Raw genomic sequence first — 17,965 nt, forward strand, 5'->3', positions numbered from 1 at the left:
GGGAGGAGAGGGGTCAGCAGGGAGGGAGAGGGAGCCCAGGACTGCTGAACACCCAGCCCCAGCCATCCGGACCAGAGTGCAGACACAGTGCATGCGTGGGGTCCTGGATACTAGGGAAACAGCACTGGCGAGCAGGTGCCTGAGGCTGATGCCGGAGAACAAAGAAACGGGAGTGGCCATTTCTTTTTTTTTTTTTTTTTGGTGAGTGCTTGTTGGAAGTCTTAAAGGGACAAGGACCCCAATACTAGGGAAACAGGGAAGCAAGATTTTTTTGTTGTTGTTGTTGTTGCTGTTGTTGTTTTGGTTTGGAGAGTACTTTTTGGAAGTCTTAAAGGGGCAGGGCAGGACACTTAGTCCAGAGGCAGGGAATCTGGGGATCTCTGGGCACTCTAACGCCCTGGGCAGCAGGGAGCACTGAGGCCCCTTATGGAGATAAATAGTGTCCCGGTCGCTCCCCCACCAATGGAGCTCCACCATTTTGGAGCAGCAGCCGGAGCCAGGCCACGCCCACAGCAACAGCAGAGATAAACTCCATAGCAGCCAGGCAAGAAGAAGAAGCCCTGTCTGCACACAGCTGCCCAGCACAAGCCACTAGAGGTCGCTATTCTCCCAGGAGAGGAAGGCCACAAACCAACAAGAAGGAAAGCTCTTCCAGCCGCCACTCGTACCAGCTCTGCAAACTATCTCTATCACCATGAAAAGGAAACTACAGGCAGACAAACATCACAGAGTCAACACCTGAGAAGGAGACAGACCTAACCAGTCTTCCTGAAAAAGAATTCAAAATAAAAATCATGAACATGCTGATGGAGATGCAGAGAAAAATGCAAGAGCAATGGGATGAAGTCCGGAGGGAGATAACAGATGTCAGGAAGGAGATCACAGAAGTGAAACAAACCCTGGAAGGATTTATAAGCAGAATAGATAAGATGCAAGAGGCCATTGAAGGAATAGAAACCAGAGAACAGGAATGTATAGAAGCTGACATAGAGAGAGATAAAAGGATCTCCAGGAATGAAACAACACTAAGAGAACTGTGTGACCAATCCAAACGGAACAATATCCGTATTATAGGGGTACCAGAAGAAGAAGAGAGAGGAAAAGGGATAGAAAGTGTCTTTGCATAAATAATTGCTGAAAACTTCCCCAAACTGGGGGAGGAAATAATCGAACAGACCATGGAAATACACAGAACCCCCAACAGAAAGGATCAAAGGAGGAAAACACCAAGACACATAATAATTAAAATGGCAAGGATCAAGGACAAGGAAAGAGTTTTAAAGGCAGCTAGTGAGAAAAAGGTCACTTATAAAGGAAAAACCATCAGGCTAACATCAGACTTCTTGACAGAAACCCTACAGGCCAGAAGAGAATGGCATGATATACTTAATGCAATGAAACAGAAGGGCCTTGAACCAAGGATACTGTATCCAGCATGACTATCATTTAAATATGATGGCAGGATTAAACAATTCCCAGACAAGAAAAAGCTGAGGGAATTTGCTTCCCACAAACTACCTCTACAGGGCATCCTACAGGGACTGCTTTAGATGGGAGCACTCCTAAAAAGAGCACAGAAAAAAACTCACAACATATGAAGAATGGAGGAAGAGGAATAAGAAGGGAGAGAAGAAAAGAATCTCCAGACAGTGTATGTAACAGCTCAATAAGCGAGATAAGTTAGGCAGTAAGATACTAAAGAGGCCAACCTTGAACCTTTGGTAACCATGAATATAAAGCCTGCAATGGCAATAAGTACATATCTCTCAATAGTCACCCTAAATGTAAATGGACTTAATGCACCAATCAAAAGACACAGAGTAAAAGAAGGATAAAAAAGCAAGACCCTTCTATATGCTGCTTACAAGAAACTCACCTCAAACCCAAAGACATGCACAGACTAAAAGTCAAGGGAGGAAAAACATATTTCAGGCAAACAACAGCGAGAAGAAAGCAGGGGTTGCAGTATTAATATCAGACAAAATAGATTTCAAAACAAAGAAAGCAACAAGAGATAAAGAAGGGCACTACATAATGATAAACGGCTCAGTCCAACAAGAGGATATAACCATTCTAAATATATATGTACCCAACACAGGGGCACCAGCATATGTGAAACAAATACTAACAGAACTAAAGAGGGAAATAGAGTGCAATGCATTCATTTTAGGAGACTTCAACACACCACTCACCCCAAAGGATAGATCCACCAGGCAGAAGATAAGTAAGGACATGGAGGCACTGAACAACACAGTAAAACACATGGACCTAATAGACATCTATAGAACTCTACATCCAAAAGCAACAGGATATACATTCTTCTCAAGTGCACATGGAACATTCTCCAGAATAGACCACATACTAGCCCACAAAAAGAGCCTCAGTAAATTCCAAAATACTGAAATTCTACCAACCAATTTTTCAGACCACAAAGATATAAAACTAGAAATAAATTCTACAAAGAAAACAAAAAGGCTCACAAACACATGGAGGCTTAACAACATGCTACTAAATAATCAATGGATCAATGAACAAATCAAAATAGAGATCAAGGAATATACAGAAACAAATGACAACAACAACACAAAGCCCCAACTTCTGTGGGATGCAGTGAAAGCAGTCTTAAGAGGAAAGTATATAGCAATCCAGGCACACTTGAAGAAGGAAAAACAATCCCAAAAGAATAGTCTAACATCACAATTATTGAAACTGGAAAAAGAAGAACAAATGAGGCCTAAAGTCAGCAGAAGGAGGGACATAATAAAGATCAGAGAAGAAATAAACAAAATTGAGAAGAATAAAACAATAGCAAAAATCAACGAAACCAAGAGCTGGTTCTTTGAGAAAATAAACAAAATAGATAAGCCTCTAGCCAAACTTATTAAAAGAAAAAGAGAACACAAATCAACAGAATCAGAAATGAGAATGGAAAAATCACGACAGACTCCACAGAAATACAAAGAATTATTAAAAACTACTATGAACACCTATATGCCAACAAGCTGGAAAACCTAGAAGAAATGGACAACCTCCTAGAAAAATACAACCTTCCATGACTGACCAAGGAAGAAACACAAAAGTTAAACAAACTAATTACGAGCAAAGAAATTGAAACCGTAATCAAAAAACTACCCAAGAACAAAACCCCGGGGCCGGACGGATTCACCTTGGAATTTTATCAGACACACAGAGAAGACATAATACCTATTCTCCTTAAAGTTTTCCAAAATACAGAAGAGGAGGGAATACTCCCAAAATCATTCTATGAAGCCAATATCACCCTAATACCAAAACCAGGCAAAGACCCCACCAAAAAAGAAAATTACAGACCAATATCCCTGATGAATGTAGATGCAAAAATACTCAATAAAATATTAGCAAACAGAATTCAACAGCATATCAAAAGGATCATACACCATGACCAAGTGGGATTCATCCCAGGGATGCAAGGATGGTACAACATTTGAAAATCCATCAACATCATCCACCACATCAACAAAAAGAAGGACAAAAACCACATGATCATCTCCATAGATGCTGAAAAAGCATTTGATAAAAATCAACATCCATTCATGATAAAAACTCTCAGCAAAATGGGAATAGAGGGCAAGTACCTCAACATAATAAAGGCCATATATGATAAACCCACAGGCAATATTATACTGAACAGCAAGAAGCTGAAAGCTTTTCCTCTGAGATCAGGAACTAGGCAGGGATGCCCACTCTCCGCACTGTTATTTAACATAGTACTAGAGGTCCTAGCCACGGCAATCAGACAAAACAAAGAAATACAAGGAATCCAGATTGGTAAAGAAGAAGTTAAACTGTCACTATTTGCAGATGACATGATATTGTACATAAAAAACCCTAAAGACTCCACTCCAAAACTACTAGAACTGATATCGGAATACAGCAAAGTTGCAGGATAAAAATTAACACACAGAAATCTGTAGCTTTCCTATACACTAACAATGAACCAATAGAAAGAGAAATCAGGAAAACAATTCCATTCACAATTGCATCAAAAAGAATAAAATACCTAGGAATAACCCTAACCAAAGAAGTGAAAGACCTATACCCTGAAAACTACAAGACGCTTTTAAGAGAAATTAAAGGGGACACTAATAAATGGAAACTCATCCCATGCTCATGGCTAGGAAGAATTAATATCATCAAAATGGCCATCCTGCCCAAAGCAATATACAGATTTGATGCAATCCCTCTCAAATTACCAGCAACATTCTTCAATGAATTGGAACAAATAATTCAAAAATTCATATGGAAACAACAAAGACCCCAGGTAGCCAAAGCAATCCTGAAAAAGAAGAATAAAGTAGGGGGGATCTCACTCCCCAATTTCAAGCTCTACTACAAAGCCATAGTAATCAAGACAATTTGGTACTGGCACAAGAACAGAGCTACAGATCAGTGGAACAGATTAGAGACTCCAGAAATTAACCCAAACATATATGGTCAATTAATATTTGATAAAGGAGCCATGGACATACAATGGCAAAATGACAGTCTCTTCAACAGACAGTGCTGGCAAAACTGGACAGCTACATGTAGGAGAATGAAACTGGACCATTGTCTAACCCCATATACAAAGGTAAACTCAAAATGGATCAAAGACCTGAATGTAAGTCATGAAACCATTAAACTCTTGGAAAAAAACATAGGCAAAAACCTCTTAGACATAAACATGAGTGACCTCTTCTTGAACATATCTCCCCGGGCAAGGAAAACAACAGCAAAAATGAGCATGTGGGACTACATTAAGCTGAAAAGCTCTGTACAGCGAAAGATACCATCAATAGAACAAAAAGGAACCCTACAGTATGGGAGAATATATTTGAAAATGACAGATCCGATAAAGGATTGACGTCCAGAATATATAAAGAGCTCACATGCCTCAACAAACAAAAAACAAATAACCCAATTAAAAAATGGGCAGAGGAACTGAACAGACAATTCTCTAAAAAAGAAATACCGATGGACAACAGACACATGAAAAGATGCTCCACATCGCTAATTATCAGAGAAATGCAAATTAAAACTACAATGAGGTATCACTTCACACCAGTAAGGATAGCTGCCATCCAAAAGACAAACAACAACAAATGTTGGCGAGGCTGTGGAGAAAGGGGAACCCTGCTACACTGCTGGTGGGAATGTAAATTAGTTCAACCATTGTGGAAAGCAGTATGGAGGTTCCTCAAAATGCTCAAAGTAGACTCACCATTTGACCCAGGAATGCCACTCCTAGGAATTTACCCTAAGAATGCAGCAATCAAGTTTGAGAAAGACAGATGCACCCCTATGTTTATCGCAGCACTATTTACAATAGCCAAGAATTGGAAGCAACCTAAATGTCCATCAGTAGATGAATGGATAAAGAAGATATGGTACATATACACAATGGAATACTACTCAGCCATAAGAAGTGGAAAAATCCAACCATTTGCAGCAACATGGATGGAGCTGGAGTATATTATGCTCAGTGAAATAAGCCAAGTGGAGAAAGAGAAATACCAAATGGTTTCACTCATCTAAGGAGTATAAGAACAAAGGAAAAACTGAAGGAACAAAACAGCAGCAGAATCACAGAACCCAAAAATGGACTAACAGGTACCAAAGGGAAAGGAACTGGGGAGGATGGGTGGGCAGGGAGGGATAAGTGGGGGGAAGAAGAAGGGGGGTATTAAGATTAGCATGCATGGGAGGGGTGGGAGAAAGGGGAGGGCTGTACAACACAGAGAAGATAAGTAGTAATTCTACAACATTTTGCTATGCTGATGGACAGTGACTGTAAAGTGGTTTATAGGGGGGACCTGGTATAGGGGAGAGCCTAGTAAACATAATATTCTTCATGTAAGTGTAGATTAAAGATAAGAAAAAGAAAAAAGAAAAAAGGGGGATTACTCCTTGATAGGATAAAACTAACTGTAAATCAGTGATTAATGCATGCTTTAAATATCCTTAATTTTGATTACTTAAAGGGTGTCAGATGATCAGCTATGGAGGTACACTCTTCTGATAATATTCCTTTCTCTGAAAAAAAAAAAAAGCAGTTCCTGTGTGGTGACCTCCAATGAGTTCTACACAATGGTATAAAGGGAATATCAAAGTGTGTGCAAAGGGTCTGTTTGTGTTTATACAGAGGATCAAAGCCTAATTTGGCTACCCAGAAAATGAACTAAGATACGATATGAAGAAGAACTTTCAACATCAGCACTCTCTGTAAGAGTCATACCAGAAGATGATCATCAAAAAACCTCAACAAAGATCCAGGCGATGCTGCAGTTGTAGTTGCATCCATCCCACTGGTTCCTGGACTTGCCATTGGAATGAAGAAGGAGATATCTAAGCTGGCCTGTGCTTTCAGTAAAACAACAAATTTGACTGGATCTATACTGTTGGAACTCAACCAAGAATTAGGAGAAGTGCAAGTTGTAGCGCTCCAAAATCTTACAACTACAGACTATCTACTGTTAAAAGAACATATGGGATGTGAACAGTTCCCAGGAACGGGTTGTTTTAATTTGTCTGATTTCTCTCAGACTGTTCAAGTACAGTTGGACAATATCCATCATATCATAGACTAATTTTCACAAATGCCTAGGGTGCCTAACTGGTTTTCTTGGCTTCACTGGAGATGGCTGGTAATTATAGATCTGCTTTGGTTATGTAACTGTATTCCTATTATGTTAATGTGTGTGCATAACTTAATTAGTAGTTTAAAACCTATACATGCTTAAGGTACTCTACAAGAAGATATGTCAAAGAAATAATCAATCCTCCCATGTTTTCTTCCATCTGCTACCTCTATAGCTTTTCTTCTTCCTTCCTAATTACAACCCTTAAATAGAATTCGTGCCTCATATTGAATTCACTGAGTATCATAATTCCTCCAAGTGGTAAAGATACCTCAAGACAAATGCTGGGCATAGAAGCCACAGGGCATAAATCTGCAAAGAAGTAAAAAGCTAACCTTTTCAAACAATATGGCTTCTCTCTCACTTACCAACTTCACATTTCCCTGTATGGCCCCGGAAGATGACTGGTTAGCCAGAGACGGGTAAGATTCCTCAAGGGAGGAACAACCTAAGACAGGCACAGTCGCAGGGGGGCCATCAGGTGAGAAATTGGGGATCAACAGTGGTGAGACTTAGAACCTCACCCCCCCTGTTTTGAGAGAAATCTTCTGCATCCATGGAGGTTTTAATGCCCTTGTCTAGCTTGGATTAACACATAGTCTACAGGCACACACCTGATAATCTACATTTGCTCTCTTATAACACTAAACTATGTTTTCTACCTTTATCTTGCATCTACCTACCACTTCAGCATTTTATTAAAAATAATAATAATAATAATATTAAGGGAGAAATGTGGGATCCACATATAAATCAAGTATAAAAATCAAATGAATATTCATATTTGACCTGATTGTTTATAGTTCATAATGCGTGATCAAAACTGAAAGATTCTGTGATGAATGCCCTTGTACTGTTCACCATGTAAGAACTTATTCACTGTGTAAAAATTTGTTCACCATGTAAGAACTTGTTCGTTATGCTTCATAAGATTGGAGACTGATGAGAATTAGGCTTGGGGTGGATTAATGATTGTGCATTGACTCCCCTATACAGACTTTTATTGTTGTTAACAACCATTTGATCAATAAATATGAGAGATGCCCTCTCAAAAAAAAAAAGTCTGCTAAAAAAAAAAAATTCAACTGCATTATATATTTCCACCAGCTCAAGTGGATTTCCAGCCTCGTCATCTTTTACAGTGCACTTTTGGCATTTTGCTCTGGTTCTAGTTTAGACTGACAACAGTTATATGTGAAATCCCACACTCACCCAATTGCTTTATCCATCCTTCTCTTCTCCCATTCTGCTTTGCTGAAATTGCTGAACAAAGGAATAAATAAATAAGATTTAATTTCTAATTGGTACTTGTCTCTTTTAATGATAATGTTAAAAACTGTTGACTAGATGCAGAGACGTCTGTAACTCAAACACTAGCCAATTTAAGTGTTATTAACTAAAAAGCCACAGCACAATTTATATGGAGCTCAGAAATGGAATTATTTAAAGCCATGCTACTTATCCCCTATTTTTTTTTAGTACAGCAGTGAGAGACATCCTTGAAAGCCAAACATTAAGATACTCCTTGAATATAGTCAGTGATTCTGTAATACCTTTCTACGTTGACAGACAGCAACCACACTAGAGGGGGTGAGGATTTAAAACTGTTGAACCACTGTGTTGTACATTTGAAACCAACATAAGATGGTTTTATCAATGATGCTTCAATAAAAAAGACAAAAAACCTCCATTATTCACAAATCAAAAAAAAGATACTCCTTTACACTGTCACTATCATTAGACAGCACTTCGTTCATGACACCTTGCCTGGGATCCCTCTCCTCTAACCAGATGCCCCCTCACTCTCTCACGAGTCTCCACCACATTTCGTTTGGTTTTATCTCATGGGATTTATCCTATTCAGCTTTATTTGTGGTGTCTGGCACACAGTAGATGCCAAATAGACATTTACTGATTGATAACTGATTGAGCTAGTGAAAGAAAGAAGAAAGGAAGGAAGGCAGAGAGAGACAGAGGGAGGGAGGATGGTGCATAGGTTTTAAAAATTCTGTTCCGACAAGTGCTGTGGCTGAGCTAAGACACGTCCTCTGGCTAAGCTGAGACAGCTAAACCACAGCAGTTCCACTTCAGTCCATTTCATAATTTGAACTTCTGAATGAGAATGTTTGAAGAAAGGGTCCTATCACAGTAGCATTATGAAAATATTGCCTTGCATTCTATTACCTTGTGTGCCCCATCTCACCCCATTCATACTCCAGTGTCTTGTAGGCAGGAGTCATGTGCCATTCTTTGTGGCTAATGTAACTTTCATTCAGTGTTTTACACTGAAAAATATGGGTATCTTTTGAGCTAAATAAACATTTAAAACTTGAGTTATTATGAACATTTAGTTTCCATCTAAGTAGGAGAAAGGAGAGTTCGTTATAATACACTATAGACACTACAGTAAAAGACACACATGTAATACACAGCACAAGACCACAAACACATGATGCAAAACTGATATTTAATGATATGTTCTATCAATGATTGGTTATAATTTAAATAACTGCACTTAATTAAAATATGTCACCTCTTTTTAAAGTGTAGCTGCTACTAACAAACCAACCAGCCAGCAAGAGGCATCAGGAGATTTTTACCTTAAAAGACTCATATCCTAAAATGAGTTAAGGATGGAATTTAAGAAGCTTTATATAAATGAATCTAGAAACACCTATTCTCTCTTCAACAAAGCTTTGTAAATACATAGCATCCCTTTTTGTTAAATTAAATCTCTATTGCATTGGAAATATGATAAAAGGCCAAATGATGGCCACTCATTTGATTACTTAAAGGATCTCCTGGCCCAAACAGAAGGAATCCCTTGCTCTAAGAAGCACACATAGACGCACAAACACACAGGCACACAAAATTCTTCTCTTAAACTTGACTCTACTTATATCCCTTAAGCTACTTCAGGACTCAATAGGAGGGTATGCACAAGAGCAATAATGTGTAATGCTTGCTGAGAGACAGGCAGGAAAGAGCTTGCCTCAGTATATATTGGCTTTTCCCTGTGAACCCCTGAGGTATTCAGGGCCTGAAAACCTATGCTGGTACCACAACTGGTCAATATATACTTCTTCCAGACATTGGTGAAGAACAGTAGCATTTTCAAAACATTCTAATTTACCATTAATTTGAAGTGATTAATACTTGAACTTCACCTTGTCAATTTTATGGTAGCTTGAGGGACAAAGCACAGTAGTTTTATACACATGCCCTGCACACACACAAATGCTGGTCTCTTCTTAAGCAAGAGATCACACAAACCCTCAAATACCTCCTCTCTGATGGCTGACACAGGAGATAAAACTATAAAGCCTTTCTTTGAGAATGACTCATAGACAAAATTAATCTGCCTCCAATGGTTAATCGAAAAATATTTAAGCTATTGTCACATCCCAGGAACCAAGGAGGCTCCATGTCTTCTTGCTGATGCCCTCCCGGGAAATGCTGCCTGGCAGCGCACACAGACTCCCCGCCCAATTTTAACTAGAAGGAGTTCAGAGTCTCTACACTACAGAAATATGCAATTGAGAAAATGCAGTTAAAAAATTAAAAGTCTGGTTTGAACCAGGTAATATACCAAGAGTGATTTTAGTGTTTTTCTCAAAGTAAGAAAAAGATAAAGAAAATGCAAATTTAATCTTATAAAAGATTATTAATATGTTTGGGAAGTACAGTGTAATTTAATGAACCTTAGCCAAATGCAGCTAGAATAAATATAATAGTAAGGTGGGAGGAGGGTCCCAAAGTCGACCTGTTTCTGAATTTTGAGAATGGTTAAAACTCCTTATAATAAGAGAGTGTAAAGTATATATATATAATAACTACTATTTATAATAATGAAATTAGAAATCTTTTAATAGAAGAGCAAATTTGCTCTGTGTGAGGAAATTTACAAATATAATGTCTCTCAAATGTCCCTCTCTGGGGAGAAGATGGGTCCCAGCACGTGTGGTGGCATGGTCAGCCTTTAGGTGAAGAGTTTAAAATGCTTCCCCAACCAGGTAGAGCCATGGAAGTAGAACTTTACTAAAACACAGTCCAAATATAATGCACTATATTAGATAAAAAGTTGGGAAATGTTTGCTTTTGAAAGTTTTTTATGAACTTGTATTTTGCTGAAAATTCTTACCCATACTTATTCTAAAATAAAATAAAGGCAACAAAACACAAAAGCAAAGAAAAAATACCTTATTTCTTCCTTAGTGATATCTCTTCATGTAATCAGTTCAAGAAAAAAAAAAAAAGAAAGGTAAATGAAAGTACAAAATATTTAGAATGTACATCTTTACAAAAAAAAAAAAAAAAAAAAAAAGCCTCAGTAAGTCCAGAGTTTCAAAGTTGGTTCCTCAAGTTGTGACTTCCATTCCCTCTCTGCTCCCCCTTCATGCTCCCTGGTCTTTAAACTCTTTCTTCCAGACTCTGCTTTCTCCTTCGGGGTCCATCTACTCAATCTTGCTGGACACTAGTGATGTTATCAGTCTCTTCAAATACTCATCTCTTGAATGGTGCCCTTTAACAACTTAAATCCCATTATAAGCACCTGAACTTTGGACCTTCCTATTCAGCCTTGGTCCAGTCTTGTCTCAAGGAATTCTAAACCTCACGTTGGTCATCAGCATACTCACTTAGGAGATGCTGTTAGCCTAACCCATAAAGTAATGCATCTTTTATCTTCAACAATTACCTGCATTTTGGATGAAGAGAATCCGAGAGGACCTGCTGAGCTGCTGCAGCATCCCTTTCTGCAAAATACCTGCCGTTGGAGGGAAAGAAAACCATAACTGCAGACCTGTGGGATACATTCATTTTAATCCAACATGAGGCCATTTTGCCTCCAGAGATGGACACCAGCATAAGATTATCACTTGTTTTAGCTCCTCCAGAGAAAGAACAGCTTTTCATGACAGAATTTTCCAAATATAATGACAGAGTAGTCGTAAAACCCACAGAGATTTAGGAATGTATCCAGCGGGAGTGGAATTTTAATTATGACCTTTGCCATTCCCCAGAGAGCTAAGGATACTTTTGTTAAGGAGAGTTATAGGTGAAAGGGCAGGATGGAGCCCCTCAGAAGGCAGAAGCAGCCTGGATGAAGGCACATGGTGAGGAACTGTGACAGCTCAAGGGCAGAGAGGAAGAGATGAGAGGAGGTGAGAGGGTGCATTATAAATGCATTTTTCTTGGAGAATATTCATGGGGTATTTGAACTCTGGATGAATGGAAAATATCTTATGAAGCTTAGAAACACTAGAAAAAGTAAAATTCTCTCTAGGGGGAAAGGGGCAATGATGTTTCTTAAAAGTACAAAAAGCTTACATACCCTCAAAAAAACATCATAAAAAGCACTTCATAAAGATAATTACAAAATTAAACTATAGCATATATTATTTAGCTTGATGTGTACATATTTCCTGCATAAATCTAAAGCATGAAGTTTCTTGTAGTCTCTCAGAAAACTTCTAAGTTTCAAACCAAACCAAAATTTCAAACAGCAATTTTAATACACACATGTATGATTTTTAATGAAATTGAACCTCTTTCCATACTTTCTTGTTGTCTAGATATCCTCCCTTATGTCTTGTCTTTTCTTAATTTTGGTCCAGTATATCTAAAAATATCCTCAAATACATAAGACAAATAACCCTACAGAGAGTAATATACTCGATATGCATCCTTTACCATTTATATAAGAGTCAGTCTTGATCTGTCTTTTCACTTGTTTATGGAGGCTTATCCTACGAAAGTCTTCAATTTTAATGTGTGAAACTTACTGATTTTTCTTTTACAGTTTATGCTTTTTTGTTTGTGTCTTTAAGAGAGCCTTCTTTATTCACATATCTGAAAGGGTTCCTCCAGAAAGATGTAAAGGCTTGTTCTGACCATCAATTTGTTATTGAAGTGAGGTAGAGATTTAATTTCATTTTTTTTCTAAATAGAAGGTCAGTTGTCCCAGCTCTACTTATTCAAAAGCTCACCCTTTACCCACTTATTTGTCACACCAGCTTTATCAAAATTTACTTTGTATTCATTCACATTATGTAATAATGCAGCATTTAAAACATTTCATAAAGAATGGGTGATTATTAAACTTCCTGAATTTAAAATAAAGGCAAAGTTCTAGGGGGAATTGGGGTGCCATCAGAAATGACTGAGTAAGGCTTAATTTCTTTAAAAAAATACACCACTATCCTCACTAACAGGATGGTGTCGGAGGACATAAGAACCAACTTAAAAGGACTCCCTCCCTCTGCCTTGAAAAATGACTACATATGGCTCTATTTAAGCATGAAGAAAATAATGAGCACAATTAGTTGAATCACAGTAAATATACAAAACTCAGGAGTTCAAATGGCATTTAAAAATTTGAGAGACAAAGCCCCAAAAAAGGTTTTTGATCGTTAACAAGAGAACTCCCCACTCTGAAAAGAGGCAACTAAATAGAAAAGTTGAGCATCTGTCCTACCTATGTTTTAGAGAATTTAAATAACCATAGTTGATGAATGAAAATGAATCCTTACAAAATTCCAGCCAACAACTGTGGGAAGAATAACAGAAGCAGAAAAGCACTTTTTGCCCACTAATTAATTGGTTCAGTGAAGATCATTAAAGGATGAAATGATCAGGTGAAGGGCTGATGGGGACTTCACAATGTTGCCACCAGACTGTGACTCCTCTGATCCAATGCAGCATAGGACCGAGACTGGGGATATCAAAGGCCTCCCACTGTGATGTCAACCTGAATCTATTAAAACCTTTCCCAATACCTCCAATTTTCAGGATATATGGTGGATGGGTAAAAACGCAAACAGAAGATCCAGATCATGGGACATTTTAGAGGACAGCTGGCCTGGAATGTTGCACAAGTTGATGACATTGGTTGGGGGAAAGGAGAGGCTGGAGGGTAGAGTCAGCATAACTAAGCACAACGTGTAGGTCTTGTACGGAGCTGGATTACAACAAACCAGCTATAAAAAGACATTTTTGAGAGAACTGGGAAATTTTAATACAGACTGGAGATCAGTGACACCAAGGAATCATTGTTAATTTTGTTAGGTGTGATAATGGCATTGTGGTTTATGTAATGTAATATTGATTTATTTTTAGAGCTATTTGTTGAAATATGAAAGTGAAATGACAAACAGCATAGGATTTTCATTAACACATTTCTGCCAAAAAGTAAGTGTTGCAGATATTTCAAAACCCCAATAATTCCTGCATCTGGGTGATCAGTATGAGAGGTTCTTTCAATCTTCCCTCTGCTTTTGTACATAGTTAAAATTTTTCATAATACAAAATTAAAAATAAAAACACTTGAGATTTACTTTTAAAAAAACTCCCTGAGGTTAGCCAAAGAAAAGGAAGATGGTAGTAGCTTTTTAATTTTATGAACCTGAGTTGTCTCTCAAAGGATTTGAAGGTTTCCTTGGAGTCTTCTGGGAAGTGGCTTTTGTAATTAATAACTCAACTGTGCCATTTCCATATGAGGAGACCAGGACATCACCTTAATACTCAACCATTTTTCATTTTACTTACTGCAAATTGTACAGTCCCAGAAGTCCCATTCCTCGAAAATCTGTTTTAGGATCATCACCTTGGAAACCAATTTCACACCATTGCTTAGAAATCCGAGATTCTAAAGGAGTATTGGGCTTCAATAATTTCCATAACTGGAGACAAGAAAGAAAATTAGCCTATTGATATAAACACACAACTACTCTTCCTATTGGCTCAGATTCTGTAAACTACATTATTAGGAGAAGCTTTGCAAAGATGAATACAGGCAAATACACTACAATTAAAAATTTGATCATCTTTCAATGATCTATGACAGCAGTTTTCCAAGTAGGGTCTGAACACTCTTTGGAGGGACCTCCAGACCTTTTCAGAGGATCTGGGAAGTAAAACTATTTTATAATAAAACTAAGAGGTTCTTTGTCTTTTTATTTTTATTTTCTCATGAGAATATGGTGGGATTTTCCAGAGGCTCCATGATATGTGATGATGTCATCACTCTGAAGGCAATGGAATGTGAACTTGTATATTTTAGTGTTTTGTATCTTTGTTTTTATTTCTAATCAGAAATATATATAATCTTCCACAAAAGCTCTAAAAATGTTTAAGAGAATAAAGGGAAAGGGAGAACAGGGAACATTTTGAGGTCATGTATTATTCAAATTCTCAGAAAATGCTTATCTAACTTTATAGAAAAACTTTTAACAACATTGTTAACAAAAAGAAAAATGGACTGACAAGTTTCATTTCTCATCTACAATAGAGATGAAAGTAAAGAGATATCATATAGCTGGATAAAGATTAGTAATATTCAAGAATAAACCTTAAAATATATTATCATCTTTACGAGTTACCAAAAACAATTTCAATTACAGTCAATTATGTATTAATTGATAAATATAAATTCTAAACACTATGCTCTTCACTGCTTGAGAAACTGGTTCTATTTTTCTAAGTTCTCTGTAGAAAGATAGATTCAGTGTACATTACACTTACAGGAGATTGAGAGCCACAGTTGTATAAATACATAATGCTTGAATTATTGGTTCTAATAAATAGAGATGGGCATATAAGCAAATTATTTTTTAGACTTCCAACAATATTTTATATCTTCATTATAGATAGGGACAAATACAAATGTGAAATTTCCTCATTACTGTTTACTTATTACTTTTTTATTATTACTATTATTACTTATTTCAAGCATAATTCAACTTCTAAATTGCTTATTCTATGTTATATGGATTTTAAAGCTTGATCAGAATAGTAATACACAAACACCTTGTTTTACAGTGAATTGTCACATAACTGACATAAAACGTATGACATAAAACATAATATTCAATGACAGAAAATACTAACAAAAAATAAGCTGTAATTCATCACAGTTAATTCAGGCACTTAATACAAAATTATTAAAATAATACAATATTGTATTTTAGTGGCACAACAGGTAAATTTAATCTAAAGGGTGAGAGAAAACTTTCAGAGGGAAGAAAGTAAATTTATCATGTTTGTAAGTAAAATATCAAACATGTATAAGAAATCTCTTATACTCTGCATTCATCAAGACACAAGAGTTCAACAGAAGACTACTAAAAAAGGAAGACAAAAGGGCTCTTTAGGAACTGGTTTGGTTACTGCCACAATGAAAAATAAATAAAAACAAAGGAAACAGATTATAAAGCTCATCAGATTAATTTGAATAATAATTTGAAGTAATCTCAGGGCTCTACACAGTTAAAAAATATCTGGTTTCCTCAAGTGAGTGGAGTAAAATGGAAAAGGCAAGCATTTAATTTCTACTAGTAGATTATAAACCTCATTCATTAAGGGATACTCAGTTTGGGGGAGTAAAAAATATGAAAAATAAAATGCTTTAAGAAGTTCCATTTGGACAATCTCATGTATCATGACAAACTAGACTGATGGCTAAAGGTGTTCTTAATTAAGTTCTTAATCCTATCTGCTTTAATAAAGGTTACTTTCTTGGAAAATGGAAGTCAATTATGCTAAAATACTTATATGAAGTGCTACAGTGTGAATATTTCCTGTAAGAATGCTTGAGTTACAGGATTCTCTTCTGATAGGCTCTTCCCTGAAAAAGCAAGGGTAGGTGGCAGGGTGCCCCTGAAGGATGAGGTCATTTCTGGTAAGTAGGAAGCTGCCTGGAAATCTGAACTAAGGTGGTGGGCCTGATCAGGAGCTCCGAGGGGTTCAGCCACCTAAGACTGGGCTACTGGGAGTAGAACTATTACAAAGCTACCTGCCAGGTGCAGGAGAACAGAGCTGGAAAGAGTGATTCCCATGGCAGATGACAAGCTACAGATGGGGAAGGGGCACTCTGAGTCAGACCGTCATCCATCACGGCCCATGCACTGAGCCTTTAGAGAAGGCTTCTTCGGATACTTCCACTTGCCTCAGGTCTGTGGCAGAACAGAAAGGGCAAGGCCATTCATCCCATCCATTCATTCATGGAGAAGCAGCTTCTCACCAAGGCCACCATGGGGCTGTCTCTTTCTATGAGGAAAGGATTTTTAAATTCTGGGTCCTATTTTTTTCTATTAAGTACATTAATCCCCATAAAATTTTGCCTTTACTATTAATTAAGTTAGCAAAAGTTTAATAGAAATGTTAATTTCAAATAGTAACTCATATGGACAGTGCTACATGCTAAAGAGTGATGTTACTCAGTTTCATCCCAGCTTATGTTTAAATGATCATAAAATGCAGATTTTTTTGTTATACTTTAAGACTCTAAGTAGAAACACTGGTAGTGGTATCCTATGTTTATAAACCAACTTTGCAAAACTTGTTTGTAAAGGTCCCAAAAGTAGAAATTTTAGGCTTTGGAGCCATACAGTCACTGCTACAACCTTTTAATTTTGCCATTGTAGTAAAAGAGCAGCCACAGACAATACACAAATGAGTGAATGAGTGTGTTCCAACACAACTTCACTTACCAAAATGGGCAGACCAGATTTGACTCACAGGCTTCAGTTTGCTGACCCTTGCTCTATACAATTTTGTAAAGTAGTTAACAAGGATATTATTACCCATTTTAAGGGTAAAGATACCTAATCTCAGGTAGTTAAAGCAAACCTGTAGATACACATGTGAACAAGACATTGTTTGTCCCTTGAATGGTGGTGCAGAGCCCTTTCTAACTGTGTGAGCTTGGCAGTCATTTAAGTGGCCTGCCTCACAATCCTCATGTGAAAACAGGATAATCCCAGTATCTCACCACAAGGTTATATGGATGATTAAATGAACATAACGCTATAAAACACTTACTGTAGTGATTGGCATATATTAAACACTTAATGTATGTTTCACTATTACTGATTTATTATTAAGATAATTGGAACTATAAATAAAATAAAGAAGAGAATAAAGATTCCCCTCCTGAGTTCTTAGGAAGGCAAGACAAGATTTCAAAATTCAATGAATAAGGATTTTAAAATGTGAGAGTTTCTGCTGTGAGAATAATGGGTAATAGGGTGAATAGCATGAGCAAATACTTAGGCATACAGGATGGCAGGGACTGTTCTGGGTCAGGGTGAGTGACAGAGCATGGCAGAGACATGCTGTACATAATGGGGGTACAGGAAATAGAGCTTGAAGAAATAAAATGGAAAGCATCCAAAATGCCATTCTAAGAGGCATGGGCTTTCTACTGTTAGTCATAAAGAACTCGAAGTTTTAACCTACAGGACAACATGACTAAATAATACCTCCAGTAGAATTTTAAAAGATGGAAGGGAAAAGCTAATGGTTAGTGGCAG

The 17,965-nt window shown here is 37.3% G+C and overlaps 1 protein-coding gene and 1 long non-coding RNA gene across 7 annotated transcripts in view; one reads left to right on the top strand and one right to left on the bottom strand.

The window, feature by feature from the left end:
* LOC118972745 (uncharacterized) overlaps positions 1-17,965 on the top strand; it is a 49,190-nt gene that overhangs the window by 26,330 nt on the left and 4,895 nt on the right. The gene's annotated exons all lie outside the window — the stretch shown is intronic.
* The window catches only part of ELMOD1 (ELMO domain containing 1), an 84,792-nt gene that overhangs the window by 12,881 nt on the left and 53,946 nt on the right, over positions 1-17,965 (bottom strand). For 5 of the 6 annotated variants that reach the window (XM_017641932.3, XM_073239316.1, XM_073239317.1 and 2 more), the window contains 4 exons: positions 14,202-14,335; positions 11,353-11,421; positions 10,856-10,879; positions 7,869-7,919 (listed from right to left, as the gene is read on the bottom strand). In XM_017641932.3, the coding sequence (XP_017497421.2) occupies positions 7,869-7,919; positions 10,856-10,879; positions 11,353-11,421; positions 14,202-14,335 (278 nt within the window). The remainder of the gene's footprint in view (positions 1-7,868; positions 7,920-10,855; positions 10,880-11,352; positions 11,422-14,201; positions 14,336-17,965) is intronic. The other variant, XM_037020354.2, reaches the window with a different exon arrangement.

The sequence above is a fragment of the Manis javanica genome, chromosome 6 (genome assembly GCF_040802235.1).
Source record: "Manis javanica isolate MJ-LG chromosome 6, MJ_LKY, whole genome shotgun sequence".
Lineage (NCBI taxonomy): Eukaryota > Metazoa > Chordata > Mammalia > Pholidota > Manidae > Manis > Manis javanica.